Source organism: Neofelis nebulosa, chromosome 12 (genome assembly GCF_028018385.1).
Source record: "Neofelis nebulosa isolate mNeoNeb1 chromosome 12, mNeoNeb1.pri, whole genome shotgun sequence".
Taxonomy (NCBI): domain Eukaryota; kingdom Metazoa; phylum Chordata; class Mammalia; order Carnivora; family Felidae; genus Neofelis; species Neofelis nebulosa.
The window spans coordinates 74335133-74356664 of record NC_080793.1 but is presented as its reverse complement, the minus strand read 5'-3'; the positions used below and the strand labels follow the sequence as shown (position 1 = coordinate 74356664).

Sequence of the window (21532 nt, the reverse complement as noted above, 5' to 3'; positions counted from 1 at the left end):
CCAGGGACAAGGAACTTTAAAGATATGTTAGTTTTTTATTAGTGGAGATGGTATAGTGTTACTGAAAGAGTCATGATTGTAACAGTAAGTGATTTTAGAGAGCTTATTGCGTGAATAGTACTTCACTTAATCTCACAATAATCTTATGAGATTATAGTATATTATTATTTCCATTTTATATATGAAGAGTCTGAGATACAGAAACCAAGTAACTTCTTGAGATCAACCAACCAGTGAAATAGGTCCTGGGTTTGGCACGGTTTTCAGATCATTGGTATAATAGATATTTCTGCCATATTCCAAACGCTGGGTTTGGAATACACTTATTACCAGCATTCTCTCCTCTCTCGCTCTCTTTCTCCCCCCCCCCCCCCCGCCCCCAAATACTCGACCCACTCAGGGGGTTCAGGTTCTAGTTCTCACCTTACCAGTGACCATCTGTGTGATACTGCTGAGTACCATAACTTCTCAGGACCGCACTTTTCTCAGTTTCAATTAGTAGAAAGCAACATTGAGATCCCTTTTAGCTCCTTTGGTCTAAAATGACCCTTTGGTTTTGGTTTATTGTTTTCTGTGACCGTATGACTAGAAATTGAGATTTACTATCACTTCTTTTTAGTCTTAGCAAGTCTCTTTAAACATCTATTCTCGGGGCGCCTGGGTGGCGCAGTCGGTTAAGCGTCCGACTTCAGCCAGGTCACGATCTCGCGGTCCGTGAGTTCGAGCCCCGCGTCAGGCTCTGGGCTGATGGCTCAGAGCCTGGAGCCTGTTTCCGCTTCTGTGCCTCCCTCTCTCTCTGCCCCTCCCCCGTTCATGCTCTGTCTCTCTCTGTCCCAAAAATAAATTAAAAAAAAAAACGTTGAAAAAAAAATAAAATTAAAAAAAAAAAATAAAATAAACATCTATTCTCTGAGTTTGTTTGTTTGTTTTAGCCCAAAATTAACCTGATGAGACTAGGAGTCGGAATGAATATTTAAATTTATATAGTACTTTATGTATTTTACAAGGTACTTTCTCATCCATTATTTAAGTCAATAATGTTTGCTAAAGCGTTTTCCCTATCCTGTGGATGAATAAAATGAGATGCAAAAGTCAAATGATTAAGTCCCACAGTTAATTAGTGGATTGGTCAGAATTCACTGATTCATGTAATATTACTATTACACGTAATATAAAAGTATGTAATACCAGTGCTTTTTTTTAAAGTTTATTTATTTTGAGAGAGAGTATGAGCAGGGGAGGGGCAGAGAGAGAGGGAGAGAGAGATTCCCAGTAGGCTCCACACTGTCAGCGTGGAGCCCGACACCTGGCTCGACCTCATGAACTGTGTGATGGTGACGTGAGCCAAAATCAGGAGTCAGACGTTTAACCGACTGAGTCACCAGGGTGCTCCGACAATTTTTTTTTTTTTTTTTTTTTTTTTTTTTTTTTTTTATGAACACATGCACTGGGCTAGTGAACCAATCGGTTCATCTTTATTGCAGATTTTCATTGCTGGTTCATGGACTGATGACCACAGGCCTGTTGATTTTTTTTGTACTTCTAACTATGAAGTCTCTAGTAGGACAGGGACGGTACCTTTTACAACCACATGGGAGTGTCCAGAGAGCTAATGCACTGAGAGCCAGCCTGGGATGAGAAAGGGATGGAGAATCCTTGACTGGGTTTTAAAGGATCCACACGGTCCTTGAACTTCTTTGCAGAAGTTTTTCTGTGGGAGAAGAGTCCATAAGCACCCACCGATCCAGTGAGGAAACCCAGACCCAAATGAAAGAGTTTGAGAACTACTCTCTGGAGCAGTGGTCTCAAACTGGGGCAGTTCCTTTTTCCCAAGGACGTTTTTGGCTGTGTCTGCACGTGTTTCCGGTTGTCACAACTTACGGGCGCTGTTGGCGTGGGATGGCTAGAGGCCAAGAGTCAGCCTTACCTGGCTGCCCTAGTTACTTCAGTCAGTTTGAGAGAACGTGTCAAGCCGTGCTTATCTTTTCAGATTTTCTTGTGATGACAAGCACAGTAGGGTTGGTGGTAGTAGGCTCTTATTTCAGGTTCTGAATGGGGATATTACATGGTCTTCTGTAAACCACTCTCTTTTCTTTTCTCTTAGAAGGAGGCTTTTTCATTTGGACTATTGGGCTAGTCGAAGTTTATTGGCTTTAGGTGAGGCCCATTTGTCCTGACTACCCATTGAGGGCCCCAGAATTAGTGTTAGTCCTTTTGCAGGGAATAGCTTTGCCCTTTGTGAGCCCGTGTTTGTCCATGCTGAATGTTGTCGGTCATTTCAGCCATTCTCTTGGACGGTCGTCTGGTTGGTACCAAGATGTATATGATGGACTGGAACCACTTGAGAACTGAGCGCGATACCTTGGCTTGATCTGTGCCAGTTCAGGGATCAGGGCAGATCTTGGTGGAAAATAGCCCTTCTACCCTTTGACTTCATCTCCTGCTGAGGTCAGAGGGCATTATCTTGGCTTCGTCTAGTCCTGGTCACATTGTAATAAACAAAATGGAACCCTGAGTTTTCTCAGTAGCCTATGAGTCCCGAACTGGATTTGTTTTATTTTTGAATGCATCGGCACTGGTCAGTGGGCCGAAGTTTTACTTTGGGCTTACTTCTCCCCCCGCTCCATATTCCGTTGAGCTGTGCTGTGAATGTGGGTGACTATTTTAAAGGCTTTTGATTTTTTGGGACATAGAATTGTTTTGGAGTGTGGCTTATTACCACTAAGTACATCTACATTGGTTAACCTCAAAAAAATATAGTTAACCTAAAGTGGCCAATAAAAAACATGGTGGCAATTCCACAGTTTTACTTGCTTGAATATTTTTTGGCTAACTTGGAGAACACAGAATCCTTGTTTGGGCTTCTTAATGGAGAAATTGTGTCCTGCAAAATTCCAGAATGTCCTTCTTAAGCTTTTACCTTTATGTAGGTTCCAGGAATGTGGAGGTGACAGTTTGGCAGCTCTGTGTCCTTGTGAGCCTTTCCTTCCATTTACAAGGTGGCAGATTTAGGAGAGGCTGGGTCAGGCATAATACATTTATGTACAAAGACCTGGCTTTTTAGTATGGCTGTGTGTTTCCAAATGCTCATAGATGGCTCGTAGTTGGGACCTATTGTAACCAGATCTAAGCAGAACTGATAGGATTTTCTTATAATCGAAGCAAGAATTCAGAATATTTTGCATCAATTTTGGATGCATATAGAAAAAATTCTGGTAAGATCTTTGTTGCTTTTGGGTTGTTAGATGGTATTCATGCCAGCTTCCCCACTTAGATTTATACATCCCACTTTTTTCTTTGATTCAGGCGTATCTTGGAGGTATTGTCAGGTTTAGTTCCAGACCATCACTATAAAGCAAATACTGAAATCAAGTCAAATGAATTTTTTGGTTTCCCAGTGCATATAAAAATTAGGCTTCTATTATACTGTAGTGTATTTATGAAGTGTGCAGTAGCATTATGTCTGAAAAAACCACGCACATACTTACATTGAAAAACACCTTTGGTAAAAAATGCTAGCCATCATCTGTGTTTTCAGTTAGTTGTAATTACTGATCACAGATCACCCTAAGAAATAGAAGAATAATGAAGAAGTTTGAAATATTGGGAGAATTAACAAAATGTGACACGGGCATAAAACAAGCCAGTGTTGTTGGGAAGATGGCGCTGATAGACTTTCTCGATGGGCTGGCGCAGACTTTCAGCTTGCAGAAAAATACAGTATCTGCGAAACTCAGGAAACTGAAGCATGGTAAGATGGTAAAATGAGGTATGCCTGTATTTGATTTTCCAGTTTGAAGGCATACTTTTGCCACATTTGTTTGTTTGAGGCGCACCCCAAGCTTTAACTATCTGAAATGGAAATATGTAGCTTCTCAAATAGAAATATCTAGAACCAGACCTACAGAAGCTAAGATGATAATCTAAAGACTTTAAACCTGAGCAAGAAGTTAACCCTCTTGAGGTGGTTTTATTCCTCCTACATTGAGAGAGCTACTTGGTCAAGAGACCTCAGAATTAAGGCAAAAGCCCTGATGGCTTTTAATTGTTCTTTGAGCAAATGCTAATTGACCTCCCACTACTTGCGGGGCACACTTTGAGGTCTAGGGAGTTAGAAGAGAGGATAGGCTTGCCTCTGTGGAGATTCTGATCTTTTTATGGCATTTGGACCAGTGTGAACAAAACAAGTTCTCTGACATGGCACTCTGACAGAGACGGAAGAGGGGCAGTCAGGAGTGATTAAGAGCGCTGTTCTTGAGACAGATTCAGGGACATTTCAGTTGGACCTTGGGGGCAGCGGGGGGAGCACTTAAGAAGAAGGGAAAGGGGATGATTCCAAGTGGAAGCCACATACATGGATGGGAAAGGGCCGTGTCTGTTCAGGTTCTGGTTAGCATTTCTAGCTTGGTTGGGATAGGGGGAGAGAATGGTTGAGAAGGCAGATGTGGGATTCATCTACAGAAGGCCTTGAATGCTAGTATATTATGTGAGCTGTTGGACGAAGGCAGAACGAAGTTTTAATCAGCCAGGAGGGCGAGGGTGTAGCAGCTAGCATGGGCCCTGACAGCAGATGTTCAATGAATTTTAGCTGAAATGATTTGAGTGGAGAGGCACAGGACTGGAGAGGGACAGGGTTGAGGAGGGATGTGGGACTGACGAGGAGGAACCCAAGTGACCTAGCAGTTCATTGGACGACGGGTGTGTAAATGCATTCGTTCCTAAGACATTGACCACTGCAGCCTGGCAGAATCATGGTACCACTGATAGAAAAGGAAACCTCCGGGAGGGGGGAGGGGAGTTGCTCCTGATTATGCTGGCAGTGAGGTGCCTAGGGAGGAGGGAGTGCTAGAAGGAAGGGGAGGAAAGAAAAGTGAGTTTGTTGCTTCTCTGGCCTTCCATGTCTTCATAGCCGCATCTTCCCTTCATCTCCTGCCAAATCTGTATTCCTGCCAAGAACCTCAAGGATTCTTTTTCATAAGACTTGTATTTGTGCCTTATTATTCTATACCCAGGCCACGATGGGCTTTGCCAGGCAGCTCTTTGTGGACAGTGGGTTTAGGAACTTACCATTTTAGGGAACATGTTTGACCTTTGTGTCAGTGTATGAGAGCGAGTGTTGTTCTTCGTCATTTTGCTTGATTACTGCCATTACCTTTATAGACGTACTAGTGGGAGTTTGCAAATTACCTGATTTTTGACTTTTTCCTTTTTAAAGTTTTTTTTTTTTAAACATTAAAAATAGGTACAGAATCTTCTAAATTATGCATCCGCTGTGGAGACTTTGCTCCAGTCATTCTTTTTTTTTCCTGTTTCCTTTCAATTTTTATATCATTTGGCCAGCAACTGGATAGGTCGGTGATTCCATATCCTTTTTGTCTTGAGAAATTTCGTGGAAACGTGAGGCTGAGTCTGTAATTGTCTGGAGAAACTACTGTATTTCAAAACAAGTAATTATCTCCATTGTTTATTATGTATGAGCTAAATACTGAAATTACAGTGGATGCTTTTAGTGCAAATTAATGTGTGTGGTTAATTTTCTTCTTTTTTTGCAATGTGGCATATTCTGTAGTTTAAACCCCCGCCCTAGACTCTTGTTTTAAACTGCTGTAGTTGAGTGAGAACAGCAATGATAGTAAGGAAAGTTAAGTAAACATGAAATTAAAAAGGCCATAGTGTACATTTTGGTAAACCAAAATATTGCTTGGTGGCATAAAACCACAGATCCATTCCAAAAAAAAAAAAAAACATGCGGAAATGTGGTTTTGCTGTCTGTCATGCAGTCTGTTTTCAACTGTCAGAAACATACGTTGCTTTTCTGGGGTAATTTTTTTTTCAAGTCTGACCACAGCTTTTAATTTCCTCCGCTCCACCCCCACCTCCCACCACACCTCTACGCATCTTGTGCGAATTTATGGGTGAAATGTCATGACATAATCATCAACCACCAGAGGGGTCAGCAGTTGTGGCCAAAGTTTCTCGTCTCCCATGTGCCCCGAGCCAGTGCTGTGCTTTTGGAAACTTTTATAATCAGCACATAGCAACTGTCCTTGTTTTTGAACTTTTCAATGTAAGTAAAATAAAGACCTTTAAAAGGCAGTTTCAAAGTGCTTTTTCTTTTTTTTTTTTTTTTGCTAAAAAAGTAGTATATTCATATTACAGACATTTTAGAAAAAGAATCACACATGATCGTTCCACTCTGAAGCTAACTGCTGACCTAGGCAGAAGCCCATCCAAGGCTGAGGCTTCGCTGTCTCTACCGGTTGTTCTGTGGCCGATGGAAAATTATGTCTGCCTACCCACCATCGAAAAATACTGGGCAGGGTTCAAAGATACATAAAATAGACAGGTGTATGTTCAGTTTCTTTTTAAAGTGCAAAACAGTTGGGGTGCCTGGGTGGCTCAGTCGGTTGAGTGTCCAACTTCGGCTCAGGTCATGATCTTGCGGTTGTGAGTTTAAGCCCCTCGTCAGGCTCGCAGCTGTCATTGCAGAGCCCGCTTCAGATCCTCTGTCCCCCTCTCTTTCTGTGCCTCCTCCACTCGTGCCCCCCCCCTCTCAAAAATAAATAAACATTAACAAAGTGAAAAAATAAAAGTACAAAAAAGTATATGTGTAGTAAAATGAAACCTTAGTTCATTAAAATTAATTTTGGTTTATTGCTAACTTAATGGTTTCTTCATCATTTTTATGGGCAGCATGATCCTAAATACTTTTTTAGGATTTCCTCTAAATTCAGCTGGTAACTTTCTGTGATCTTGGTAAATTACCTAACTTTTCTGAGTCTCAGTTCTCATCCATACCTATAAAACGAGGGGATAGAACTGGATCAATGTGTTGTATAAAATGCTGGTTCCCAGGCCCCACGACCTGGGACTTGGGCATCAGCATTTTTCTAAAAGCTCCAGGGTGATTCCGATGTGCAGCAGGGTTGAGAACCAGTGAACTAAAGTGGTGCTTCTCAAGCTTCGGTGTGTGCACAAGTCATTGAGGATCATGTTAAAATCAGATTCTGTTTCCACAGGTCTGGAGTGGTGCCTGATACTCACCATTTCTGATGCACAGGTGATGCCGATGCTGCTGGTCCACCGACCACATTTTGAGTAGCAAGGAGCCAAGGAATGTTTAAAATTTCTTGTGTTTCGTTGTTACTGTCTCCATGATGTAGTTGATATCGTACATGGGGGAGTCCATGTGCTGCTTGAATGACACCCCCAATTTAGGATGTCAGGATTGATAGCTAGTGTGATATCTGCATAACCTGGCCTTGCTTATATTCCAGACCCGCGTCTCTGTAACAGGTCAGCAAATTGAAGTCATTTTAATAGTACCTTGTTTTAGGTAGCCTGCCTGGACTCCAGCTGGTCACTGGTGGGGTTGGTACCTTGTTACAGAGAAGGGAGGCACTTCCATTTCTCCCTCCTCTGCTCTCTGAGACCCCACTGTGACAGGTACTTACACTTTCAAATTCTGTCCTCTTTCTTCTCATCCTCCAGTGTCTGCCCTGCTCATATTGACCTCTAATTCCTGAGCAGTATTTTAGGTAAATGGGCAAAAAAAAGTCATGCAGTAGTACATTTTGTTTTAACTTGATTTGTCATGTGAGCACATTCTCTGCAGAAATTTTATTTATTTATTTGCTTACTTATTTATTTATTTATTTATTTATTTTTTTAACATTTATTTTGAGAGAGAGACCGAGACCGAGCGCAAGCAGGGGAGGGAGAGAGAGGGGCAGACATAGACTGACTCCAGGCTCTGAGCTGTCAGCACAGAGCCAGACACAGGGCCCGAACCCACAAACCTGGAGATCATGACCTGAGCCGAAGTCGGACGCTTAACCGACTGAGCCACCCAGGCGTCCCCAGAAAATTTATCAAACTTAAGTTTAACAAGCAAAACTCCCAATTTTGAAGTGTATTTTGTTGTGGAAGAAGCACAAACATCCTTGAGTGTTTGCCATGGTCTTCTTTAGCCCTGTCATTTAGAAAGAAAAAAGTACTGTTTATAATTGTAGTCCTTTACAATTGGCTGTAGCATAGCATCCGACTAGCAGGCAGCATGATGCAGTGGGAAGACCCCACTGAGGTCTAGGGTGTCTGCAGAACTGATTTCTAGGCCATCACCTGCCCTTAAGCCCGTGAGTGTAACTGTGGACACGTAGCTTCTCCACGTAACACAGGAAGGGATCAAGGAATGCTCCATTTTTCAGGGCTCTGTCGGAGAATTTTGTTGCCTTGAAGGAATATACTTACCTCTTTTTCTAAAGTCCCAGGCAAGAAGAAATTATCGTTTGCAACGTTGGGAGTGTTGCTTTAGAACAGTGCTAGTGCATGTGGTCTGTGGACTGGTGCAGGTCTGTGAACAATTTGCCACAGATGGGCGTTAACAGTAAGGAGTTTGTACCAGACTGTAAATCAGCACACTACTTTCTTCATTGGGAATGTCTTCACTGTTCAAAAAACCAAAGGACGACAACAAAAATTCCACCTAGTTAAGCTGAACTCAACTCTGAGTTGATTTAATTCTGGCACAAGACCATTGTCTTCTTGATGATGGATAACAATGTGAGGATTGACTACTTTTCATTAGCACTGCTTTACAATATTTAATCAGTGGGTTTATCAGGGCGGTTTTATTAGGACTAGAAAATTGGAGTTCATAAGATAAAGGAAGGTGTAACCTGAAAAATAAAAAAAGTAAATTTAAAAGCAAGTTAGGTGAAAGGTAAAGTCAAGTTCAAGCTGGTTAGGGACATGTGCAAAAGTAGTAAGTTAAGTCAAGGCAGTTGACACAGATTCTCAAGTGGGGAGCCGTTCAGTCACTGCAGTTTGTTCTTTGGTTAATGCAAAACTCATTTAAATTCTTCTGAGTACTTCTGAATTCTTAATTTAATAACTTAGAATTTTTGTTTTTCGTTTTCGTCATCTATCTAATGGAAAGAACATATTTCTATAAATCTCACCTGTTTTCTGTAGTCTTAAATTACAAGAAGCTTTGATATTAAGCCTGACTTCCCCTGCACCTCTCCTCCTTTCCCTGCAGCCTGCTATTCTTTACTCTTTACTACTATATATAAAATTTACTGCATCCAGGGCAAGTATCTGTTTACCAAGAAAAGAGGAAGAGAGATCCTTTGCCAGTAGCGAAACATAAATACTGAGAATGTCTTTTCTGGGTCATAGTGCAAGAAAGTGGAGAAGCAGCACATTTTCTGGGGCTGGGCTTGTGACCTCTCTCCTCTTCCCGATCAATTGGGAGGCACTATTCTCTTATTACTGTGCCATTGAGTCTGCCCCCCACCCTGCCCCTTTAGATCCGAAGCCCTTCCCTGGTGTAGTATAAATTAGTGAGGGATGGCTTCTTAATTGAGGGACGGGAAGAGCCTAAGCTTGAATCGATACCTAACAATACAGTTACTCAATTTGTAGCACTATCTAATCTCAGTTCTGTTTTAGAACAGAACTACTTACCTTAAGGGATTTTATTCATAAGTGTATCCTCATAAATATTTCTGCCCACCAGATATGGGCAGTGGGTATTCTTCCCATTTCATGGGTGTAGACGCGGAGTCCCATATCACTTAGGGGTTTGCTTAAAGTCATGGTTCAGCTGGACTAGTAAATAGAGTCATTTTAGGATTTGGGACTCCACAGTTGTATCATTCACAGTATCGGTGTGCTTTCCAGAATGTTTTGTCATTTGAGTTCAGCTTTTTCCCCTTGCCTTTCATAACTGTCCCCCACAACAAACCTTGAAACTAGCCTTGGGACTTCCCTACCCTAATGAGTGGTAGCCCCATACCCAGGCTTTACATGTTGGAGTCATGGATTCCATACTTCTTCTCAATGTCCAGGTCTAGGGAAGTCACAACATGCTGCTGATTTTCCCTCTGCAGTGTGTCTCCTTTCCTCCCACCGTCACCAAGCCTTATGGGACTCAGGGAGACTTGAATGTCTACCCATTCATATTAGGTCTTTTTTTCTTTTTCTTTTTTTCTTTTTCTTTTTCTTTTTCTTTCTCTTTTCTTTTCTTTCTTTCTTTCTTTCTTTCTTTCTTTCTTTCTTTCTTCTTTTGAGAGAGAGCACATGCACATGAGCTGGGGAGGGGCGGGGGGTGGGGGGAGACATAATATCTTAAGCAGATTCCACACTCAGTGCAGAGCCTGACCTGGGGCTGGATCCCATGACACTGGGATCATGACCAGACCCGAAATCAAGAGTCGGATGCTCAACGACTTGAGCCACCCACGTGCCCCCGTATTTGGTTATTCTTTAGGGGCCCTTCTCCACTCCTGGAAATCTAGTCAGTATTCCCATCATGGCTCTTACCCTCTTTTTTGCTCAGTGACCTTGTCCACTTTGCTTAGTAGACGAATCCCAATTTTTTTCTACAGCCTGGATCTCTCCTCTGAGACCGTTGTATGTGACCGAGTCCTCATTTCCCTTCAGTGTCTCACAAGTACTTAAACTCAACATGTCTGCAAACGACATCTTCCCCCGCAAGCCTGCTCGTGGTCCAGTGATCTCTATCTCAGGAAATGCCAGAACCATCCACCCAGTTTGCCAAGCCAGAAACCTGGAGGCAGGTGATGATTGCCTTTCCTTCTTGCTCATTAGCCACACCCAGTCAGTCTCTTGGAATCTGCCCTCAGTTATTCTTGCATCTGTTTACTTCTCTCCAGCTATCTGATCATGGTAGATTACTTACCCGAGTTGTTCTTCTTTGGCTTTATCTGTAAAATGAGGACAGAGTAGTTCTCTTAGAATTGTTCTGCACTGACGTGAACTATCTGGTGCAGGGGAAACTCGGTGAATGTTAGGGCGACGATGATGATCGTGACTGGCACATCTAGCCTCCATATGTGACTTTCATGACAGGCTAACCTGGGTGGAGATAATCGCAATATGCTGGGCTGTTCTCGATCTGCTTCTTCAGCCTCATCTTGTGCTGCTGCTGCCCCCTTTCTTTCCCTTGTCCTGTTTGTTGAATATGAATGTCCCACATGGGTGCCACAGGCCGATCCTTTTGGAATGTTGTCGCCCTTTTCCCTGCCTCTCTCTCCTTTGTCTGTAAGACTCATTTCATCCTCAGTTACTCAGGGAAACAGAGACCTCTGTTAAGCATTTTTAAATGCCCTGCATTTTGTATTTTTTCAGTGTCTGTTTCATTTGCTATATTATGGGCTCTGTAAATCCTGTCTTGTTTCACTCCTCTTTTTCTCAGACTGTGTCTGACACAGTGCCTGGTAGGATAGCAGAGCGGTATTGAGAACTGCGGAATTAACCTGGTTCACATGCGGCTCTTTCCTCAAAGACTTCAGCCAGAAGGGATTTCTTCCGTCCTCACCCTTGCGTATCTAGGGCTCTCTTGTGTACCACCTAGATGCCCCATGCTGTCTGTTACCACGTTTATTTCCGTTTGGTCTTTGCTTTTCCTAGGTTATAAACACTGGAGTCCAGATAAGTTCAGCATTCTCTGCTGTTTCTACCACAGCTGCTAGCTTAGAGTAGGAGTGAATGAATGAGCTGGTATCTGAAAATGTCTTGTTGAATTTCCTAAGTTTGTGGTGCTGTGGGAATTCATATTGTTCCTATTCCGAAGTTATCTTTCATCCTCCATCTTTCCTTTTGTGGTATGTTTTGTGGTTATAAATCTCTTCTATCCTTCCACAGCCACTCAAGTATAATCAGTGGCAAGAAAGGGGTGGAGGGCAGAAATGCGCTGGCATGTCTTGACCTCCTGTCTGGTATTTATCACAGCTTTCCTAGAAATGCCCTTGGTAGGTCCTTGCTGCCTTGCAAATAAAGTTCAGGCTCTTGAGTGTGGCATTCAGGACCTTCCACGGTCTGACCTCATGAGCCCTTTCTGTCCTTATTTTCCACTCTGTTTTTTACTTCACGCATCCTGTGCTCTAGCTTAATGGTTTTCAATTCTGCCTGTACATTAGAATCACCTGGGGAGCTGTAAAATGATACACTGAAGCATGGGTTCTACCCTCCAAGAGCATGAGTTCATCTGTCTAGGGTGAGGCCTGGGCGTTGGTGTTTGTGAAGGATCCACTTGTAATGCTAGTGTAAAGTCAGGCCTGGAAACCCTCGACCAGCTCAGTGTTTCCCACAAAATGGGATCCGTTCTAAGAGCTTTGAGAGGAAGGGGTTCCGCAAACAGGTCTGATCAATGCCGTGTGTTTTCTGTCCTCCTTTCCAAAGTTTTGTGACTAAACACTGTCAGATGAAAGGTCTGAGATGTCTCAACAGCAAAGGAACCTGTTTCACTTTGTTTGAGCTCCGTGAGGTATCTGGTCAGGGAGTGCTTTATGTATACAACACTTGTGAATAACATCTGCCAAACTCCGTGTGGAACCTGCTTTGGGCGATGCTGCTTCCAGCCGTATCTCCGCTCTCAAGTCCGTTCTTGATTTGTCCTTCTTTAATCATCTCATCCAGAGCAGATCCACGTCCCACCCCAGGCTTCTCTTTTAGACCCCCTCCCCTGCCCATTTTATACCTTCTTCAGCACTTCTTGTTTCTCAGATCCCTCTCCATATACTTTTATGTTTGGTTCTGTCTCCCCCTCCTGCACTGTGAACTCTATGACAGCACGAACTTACTTGTCTTGTTCACCCCCGTGTCTCCATTCAGCACCTAAAATAGGCCTGACAAATAGTAGGTGCCTAACAAATACTTGCTGAATGGACAGAAAGGCAGCCATACATTTGTGGGTTTGGCTTTTTCTAAGGTACACGTTTAAATGTTTAAACTGCCTGCGCAATTTAATTAAAAGCAGCTTGAAATACATTTGAAAAGTAACTAGGGATACTGGAGCAAAAGGGGATGGTAGGAGTTTCCTGTACTTTTAATTTTCTCAACCTGTCTAGTAAAGTATTAAAAAGGAAAAGAAAGAGGGGCGTCCGGGTGGCTCAGTCGGTTGAGTTTCCGGCTTTGGCTCAGGTCACATTCTCACAGTTCGTGAGTTCGAGCCCCGTGTCGGACTCTGTGCTGATAGCTCAGAGCCTGGAGCCTGCTTCGGATTCTGTGTCTCCTTCTCTCTCTGCCCCTCTCCCACTCTCTCTCTCTCTCTCTCTCTCTCAAAAATAAACAAACATTAAAAAAATTTTTTTTAAAGATATGAGCCTGACTGTAGAGATAATGCTATTTTTCTGAATATAGAGAGACAACAGTCTGTGGGACTCCTTTTTTTTTTTTTTTAATTTCTTAACCAGCCTACCACTGTGGCTTCTCCCAGCCTGTGGGGTTCACACCTGTGTGAGTCATTACGAGAGTTTGGGTGAGGAGTCATTGAGTGATGGTGGACTTCTGTGTGGGATATGTTGCACGGAGGACAAAGAACACACAAAATGCGTCAGGAGTTAGTAGGTTCTAGGGGAACAACATCCCCCTCCAGTGAGAGTATTCAAACAGGCTTGTCAGGGAAGGTGGGGAGGGGATTTGCATATTTGAATCTATGCATGGATCCCCGGGATTTCTGGCCCTTGTTTGGAAGGCATTCCAATGGTGCCTTCTCTGTACGAGCCCTCGTGCTGGGGCTGTGACCATGGCTCCCCAAGCTTGGCTCTGACTGTCCTCCTTCTGGGTGGGGTCGGCATGTGTGCACGGCACTGCACGTGTGGGAGGGTGCGTGTGACCCACTATGTGCTGATTACCAGGAACTGCTCTTTTACTTCCTTGGAGAGCATGGCTGCCAGTGCCTGGCTGGGGCTGGGCCCTTCCTTGGACTCTAAGAGCTATCACACTGTTTTACTCTGAAGATACCATTGTGGAGATCTAACCCAACTCCGCATACGAGGTGCTCCCCCACTGTGCTGTCTAACAAATAGCCTAGTTCAGCTGGGTGAGGTGATCAGTCTGGTGTGAGTAATCTCAGGAGGGAGCTTTGAGTGGCATGGCCTTTATCGTATTTCTCAAATACTTTTTAAAACACATATCCTGCTAAGGTTTTGGAATGGAAGTTTTAGTCACTTACTTATCAGCCAGGAATTGTCCAGAGTGGATTTGCATTTCCTCTTGTCACCCACCGAGATTACTTATTATTCTTTTTGAGCAGCGCGGCATCCTGAATGCCAGAAAAGATGTGTGTTGGGAAGGTAAACAAACCAAATCAGAGTATAAGCAGGACCTCCAGATAGATACTCCTTTCTGGGTGAAATGCTCCAGACTATTCTCAACCTTAGTGTGCTTGCAAGAGATCTGAGGAGATCCCGCCACCTGACTCAACTGCGGTTGCTTCTGTCCACTCAGCAGATCCTTGTGAGTGCCTTCTGCTCGCTCCTCAAGGTGGCTGCAGACCGAGATCTCTGCCTTCCCTGAGCCTGCGGTCCGCCTGCAGACCGCACCCAGAGAGCCTTGCTGCTCAGGGTGCGGCCTGTAGACCCGCAGCGCCTGTGTCTCTTTGCAGTTTGTTAGAAGTATAGATGGTCAGGCCTCACTCCAGCCTGGATTTTACCAAGATTCCTGGGTGATTAGTATGCACATTAAGGTTTGAGGAGCACTGCTCTCCTGCATGTAAACAAAAACATGTGAGATGATTTCAGATGATTATAAATGCAGTGAAGAAAGGGCTGTAGTGGGCCAGAGAATGACTGGGAGAAGGAATCAGAGGATGGGGAGTGAAGATGCCTGAGGTATCTTTGGGCTGAGACAGAAGAGGTGAGTCGGCAGCGAGTCCTGGGACTTTCAGGCACGGGGTCTCTCCCTCATCCTTGCATGGGTTATTCACCCCCATCTTGGGGATGCTGTTCTTTTCTGCTCTAGCCAGGTAGAGGCCCATGGATTCACTTGCCTGCTCTGCCTGGACCCGGCTGGTAGTGGGGGTGTTTGGCCGAGCAGTGTGAGTGCAAACAGCAGAGGAGTACAGCCTGGTTCTGATAGGAACTGGCTATTTATCAAGGCAAGAAGAGAGTCTAAGGGGCTAGAAGGGTATCTTGACAGTGATGGCTTCAGAGACTTGAGATTTTATATGATTGGGAGGGGCGAGGGGAAGCCAGTAGAGGCCGTGCTAGAATTGAAAGGATGACAGAAAAAGAAATACTGAAGAACGTAGATATAGACAGATTTTATGCAAAATGGAGGTAAGAAGAAAACAGACCAGGAAGCCTTTAGTCTAACGTAAGAGGATAGACTGAGAAGCAGAGCATGGCTCTCGGTGTATGAAAGGCGGTTTATTGCTTTCGTGGAGGTACATATCCTTGACGAGAACTTGAAGAACCATTAATATTTTTATTTGTCTTGCTGGTTTTATTCCAGTATCCAAAGTTTCCCACCTACCGTTTAATCACATAGTGTTGGGAAAACTCAAGGTAAATGATACTCACCTACCGTGGGCACAAGGAATATTTGTCCCCTTATATTACCACTAAGTATGAAAACGCTTACTTGTAAATCGACTTACGAAGGCATTTGTATGTTTATGTCAGTAGGAAACAGTAAGGTGAAAAGAGAGAGCGTGTGAGAGATTGATTTGGAAACAGGGAATGAGAAAAAAGAAATCAGAAAGTAGCAGGCAGGTCTTTGCTATGACACACTGACATGAGTGTCATAGGACTCAGAGTAATCAGGTTCTCTGACCAGCACGCCGTGTTCCATGAAGGCTAAAGTTAAGCCCACCAGAGAAGGTCATTTTCTCTTCCCACTCCTGACATCCCACTTGTCCCTCCCATCTTTTTCCCCCATTTTCCCTGCCGCTCCCCTCTGGTGGAATGGAACATAATCACGATAACATTGGTTACAGTGTTTTTCAGACTTGAGAGCCGAAATGATTTGACCTTGTAGGAGTAATTGGATGTCTGGCACAACGATCATTGTTCTTAACCTTGATAATACATCACTCTCAACGCTCGGGGTAGTATTTAAACACAATAACGAGAGCCCAGAAGGTGTAGTGAGGATAATAGGCAACTATCTGGATTTCCCTTAAAGACCTAGAAAGCTCAAGAGATGAGAGGAAAGGGCACTTTTTTCTAATCATTGCAAAAAAGCTTCAATAAAATACAGCCTTGCCTTTAGGGACAGATTGGAGTAGTTTTCATGAAACGCAGGCATACCGCCATACTCTTCAGGAAAGGCATTGTCCTGAGTATTCTTGTGCCGGCGCCACAAATGGTAGCACCCATATATCTTGTTAGGACAAACAAATGAGGTACTTCATTGTATGCAATTAACTGAACAACATACTGGGTACTTTATAGCATACTTAGCGCTCAGTAAATTAGCATAAATATGAGTTCAAAGCACAAAGCAGATTGACACCGCTTTGCGGTATTATTGTCAGTAGAATCATTGCTTTAGTTCAACTCCCTGGGGGAGGCGGAGGTTGGGTGGTGGCTAAAAATTAGTTGAATATTGGCACTTTCATATCGTTCAAGGGAAGACTAATTGAGTACTCCAAGATAGTACCTCTTTCTTATTAGAGGAAGCGGGATGATGACAGCTTTTAAAAGTCTTAATAGTTGCACCAAAAAAAAAAAAAAAAAAAAAAAAAGTCTTAGTTTGAATCAGCCCTTTATGGAAACTGATATATGTTTTATTAACTTGCTTCTTATAACAGTATCACTTCATTTATTGCTCTATTAAGCAATATAAGATATTTTGTGCAAAATAAGTACGTGAACTAAAATAAAACTTAGCCGTCTAGTTTACCAGCTTGCCAGCAATGTGGACAGTACCTTTGATCTAGATCTCAATGCCTTATTCCAATCTGGCTTTTCTTTTTTTAATCCATAAAATTAGTTTTGTCCATTACATGTTCTTTCTTTCGTACGTAAAGTTCAGTTTTGATGACAAGATCAAACCTGGATTGTCAGTTTAGAGAAATAGTCCTACTTGAGTATTTTTCCTTATGTTTAGTCTGGATTTTTAGTCATTCGGAAAGACTTTCTCATTAGTCCTCTGACTTTTTAATCTAGGGGCAAGCAGGATCAGTTCCCGAAGTTAGGCCATTTCTTAGAAAATTTGGAACAGATCAGTGAACAAATGAAGACAATTGATTTTCTGATTGAAATAAAAAATTACAATCTTTGGTTCTGGGTGAAGGAGAGGCTTGCAAGATTATTTGTACGTCCTCCAGAAAGGATTTCAGATGGAATAAGAAGAACGTTTTCATCACTTTTTAGAAGTGTTTTATATAATTGGTGAATGTATGTTCCTGATAAAAACTTAAAAAAAAAACCGGAGTCTCCCTTGAAAATGTTTTTGGCGAAGAAACCTGTGTAGAAAGCAAATTAATTGTGAAATGTTATTCTTCAAGAATGTTTTTCTGAAACTATAATTGGTTGTGTTTTGTTGTTGTTTTCTGATTGGGCTGCTAAAATGGTTTCTTAGTAATGTTTTGTTATTCTGTTTTATTTCAACAGTACTGGGTAGTAGTATGGCTCCTATTTTGATGAGAGACTAAAACTCCAAGAAATGTTTTTTTAAGCCAATAATTGCTTCTGATACATCTCTTTGATTACTAAAATAAAGTTATCTGTACTTTCTTTCAAGTTTATTATGTCATAAAAATAAAATTTGTTTAATTTTTTAAGGAAATCATCTAGGCGGAAGTAATCTAAATAAAAATTAGATTTTTATTATATTACAACTATTTGAGGGGATGTAATTCAATTCAAGGGTAGGCTTAGCCAGTTTTTTTGTCTTACTTAAATGACTAATGTCATTTGTTGGAAGTGATAAAGAAAATATGTATTTGATATCGTGTTCTCCAGGATTTGTTACTTTTTTAATCTAATGACTGAAATGTGGCATTCTTTTCAATGCCTGATGTTGCTTTCCCATGTTGCAAGGTAGTTAATACATCTTCCGATAGTTACTGAGTTGGAGTGTGAAGGAAAAAGGGATGAAAGCTTTTTGCCTGTGTTTTTCTGTTCCATTACTAACTAGTTAGACTGTCAGCATTCATGTGCCAAGTGCTGAGTGCGCAGCCAAGGTATTTTCATAGGATGCCCTTTTCTAAAATATTTTGCCCAATTTGTTGGTTTTGTGTGCATGTGTGTGGGGGGGTGGTCATTTGTCGGTTCTTTTTATTGGAGGGTGGCATAAAGGTGGGAAATTACAGGAGCAGTTCATAGAATGGTAGTGAATTGCGAGAAGGAAGATACATGTAAAACTTATTTTTAAATGACCGTCTTGATGGCTAGAGGAAGACATAATATAGAAGTATCAAAGATTATTAATGGATTTCACAAATTATGGCTGTGAAAACAAATGATTTTTGTCTTGTTTTGGCACAATCGTCCTTTCACTGGAGCCATTAATGCCATTTTGGAATATCGTGGGCATCTACAGGCAATAGTCTGGCAGTGTCCGTAAGGCCTCGAATACCACGAGAACAGAGCCAGCAGCCCTGACAGCAGTATTTCAGAATCTTGCCTGTTGAAATGGGTTATCTGTGAATGTACTTGCTCAGGGAAGCATGAGCCACATCACCTATCAATCTGATTGGAAGCTGCAGCCCTGGCGTAGGCTGATGGATAGCAGATTAGAGCCCTGATTAACCATGTGATTCGAAGACTGGGGATATATTGTCTAAGCAAGATTCATCAGACGCAATCAGAATTTCAAGTGGTCAGATGAAATTCAAATGTGTATTGTGGCTTTTCCTCCCCTAGTGCTTTTCCTCCTAGGTTGCCTTTTTATTTTTTTTCCCCTCTCTTTCCCCAAAGCTGAAAAATACTTCTTTGATGAATCTGCTCCTTACCCTAAAGCTGTCTGTCTGTTATTCATCAGAAAGCAGGTCGCAGTTCAGTGAGCAGAAGAAAAGATTTTAATAGAAGCTGTGCCAAGGGCTGTAATGCATCATTTTAGGGCCCTAATTACATTACAATGACAAATATCAATGGTGACAACAGCAATAACCTACATCCTTTAATGGCTGTGCTGGAAAAGGAGTTTGGGCCCCTCGCCATTAGATTAGACTCAGTTTCAAAACACAGGCCATTAGAAGTGTGTGTCCACAGTATTATTGGCTGATCACTGAAGCCCAGTGGAAAGGCCTGTAAATAAATGATGCCTCCCTAAAGCTGGGTCCTGTGGGACAAAAGAGGCAAAATTAGTTGACCATGGAAGCAGCAGTGTTTCCGAGGCAACTTTAGCTTTCAAAGTGAGGAATGACCTGCTTAATTTTATGAAATCACACACACATCCCCCCCCCCCCCCCGCTGCCAATTAGCCTGACCATGAAAAATCCATTGGCATGACAACTTAAAGAAATTAAGAAGTCTTTTGAACAAAAGGAGACCTATAGAGAAAAAGTTTGGAAGATCCTCCCCTTTTTCTGTTATGTATGTTAAATATACGGGAATAAATGAACTTTTTAAATTTATTCTTAAGAATACTCAGTGTGCTGTTTTTCCTCCCAAAGTTGCTCAGACTTAAAATAGCCTGGGTCCAAAATTGAAGAGGCCAAATAAATACCTTTTGGTCTTTATTTTGCCTGATGGGTAAGTTTCCTTAGAGTAGTTTTTATTGCCTAGATTATGTAGGCAAACTAAAGAACTCCGTTTTCTTATGTGCCCACACATTTTTAAACCCTCCTAGCAAGGGACTATTTTATTTATGTAAACAACATAATGAGGAAAATATGCTTGGCAGATGGTTCTAAGCATTAGAATCATCAGTTTGGTCTGCCCCAAAGTGTCTCATTATCTTTTATTCTCTCCCCCTCCACCTCTCCCTACAAAAAGCTTAACAACCAAATGCCTTTGAGATGCAATGCTTTCGGGCTGGTGAATGCTACTCTATTTTCTCAGCTCACACAGGAATTTCACCCCATAACCACTGTGGTATGTCCGTCCAGGTGGAGAGTGGTTTGGTGATTCCCACTGCAGCTTTTCATGGTGGTTTAAGCATTCTTAAAGGGTAGCTAAATGCTCCATGGGGCCAGTGCAGTAAATTAAATCAGGTCAGCGCAGTTGGGTCCTTATTCACTGCTGCATATTGGTGCTGGGTTTTTGTCCATCCTGTTAGGAATGCAGGCTGGGGTGGAAAGCTTAGGTTTGAAACTTCCTTCATGGTGAATTTGTGTTTTCTCTTGGCTGGCAGAGTTTTTAAGGTGCTGGCATTTAAAAGATTGCATAGCTGCAAAGTCAAAAGGGTTGCTGATGAAAGAAGGAAACCTAGATTGCACAAGTAGAGTGTCGCTGTCATTCTGGTAATGACTTCGCAAGAAAAAGAGCATTTTTGTCCTCTTATAAAATGAGAAACTGACCCTGGATGGAATGTATTTTAAGAATGTCTCAGGAATAGTAATTGCTTTACATTTTCTGCCTCTCAACACTTCTCTCCTGTCCTTCACCCCACCCCGTTATTAAAATATAAGCTATTTTGCATATATGTGTGTACAAAAACCCTGTGCTTACATGTCCCGTACCGAAGTGTATAAGGAGCCATCTGATAATACAAATTAAGATGAACATGAGTGAAGCTCTGGGTAAATTTTTAAAGAAAAGTTGGCGCGGGGGGGGGGGGGGGGTTATGTCTTTTTTTTTTTTTTTTAATTACTGTAGTATCCTATTGATAGAAAATTTCTATACTTAAATTATTAGAGATTAGACTATATTACCAGATATTGCTGGAACTTCACAGCTCTATAGCATAGGAATAATTAACGTTCGCAAGGTTAGTTTTCATATACATACAAATTGCTTTCTGCTAAGTCTAGGAAAATTTTACTGTGTTCTACACCTCTGCACAGTGAAAGCCCTGGCGGGACACATTTGGAGATTTTCACGATTGGAGAAAATACACTATTTCCCAACAATTTATAACTAAGGATCTGAATTAATCAACTTACCTGACTTGGTTGGGTGCTATTCTTTTGGGAGGTTGGGGACTTGAAGCAAAGACCACAGCTGTAGAAATCCAATGAGTTACTAACTGAGAGAAATTGGGATGGAGGAAGAATGTATCTTTACTATCAAAACTCCAAAAACTCAAGGTTTTATGAATAAACACATCAGAATTAACAAGGGTCTTATTGAAGACTTTTGAAAACTGATTCCCAGTCATGAAAATCAAATTCCTTTTTATGTTGTCCTGGTGCTTGAAGGTTGACTTTTTAAGATGAATGCTGGTTAATAAATCGTGCTATTAATGTGGCACTGTTGTCACTGCCTCCTTTTAATGGGCTCGCTGATGAGAGTTTTCCTCTTCCTTAGGAAATACGCCAGTCAGAATATAAAGTGTGTTTTAATATCATCCTGTTAATATTTCGGGAATGTGTAACCAGCTGACTGTTCTCTTTATTGCTTTCCTTTCCTTTTTATTTTATTTTTTATTTTTATTTTTATACAGGCAGAGATTGTCAAGAGGCTGAATGCTATCTGTGCACAAGTCATTCCCTTCCTGTCCCAAGAGGTAAGGCAGTTGGTTTGAGGCGCTGGGCTAGAAGGTGCCATTTTAGTGGTTTTGCAGAAAAGAGATTGTGGAACTGTCTCTTTGGCCTTGTCAGTCTCTTGGTGTTTGTATGGCACATTTCTAAGATACAGTGTTCACATTCCAACTTCTACATCTTATTAACATT

General features: G+C 42.0%; 1 protein-coding gene across 13 annotated transcripts in view; it reads left to right on the top strand.

The window, feature by feature from the left end:
* The window catches only part of LOC131492032 (transducin-like enhancer protein 4), a 142800-nt gene that overhangs the window by 13486 nt on the left and 107782 nt on the right, over positions 1-21532 (top strand). For 9 of the 13 annotated variants that reach the window (XM_058695637.1, XM_058695629.1, XM_058695636.1 and 6 more), the window contains one exon: positions 21304-21366. The exons of the other annotated variants lie outside the window; for them this stretch is intronic. In XM_058695637.1, the coding sequence (XP_058551620.1) occupies positions 21304-21366 (63 nt within the window). The remainder of the gene's footprint in view (positions 1-21303; positions 21367-21532) is intronic. 13 annotated transcript variants of the gene reach the window in all.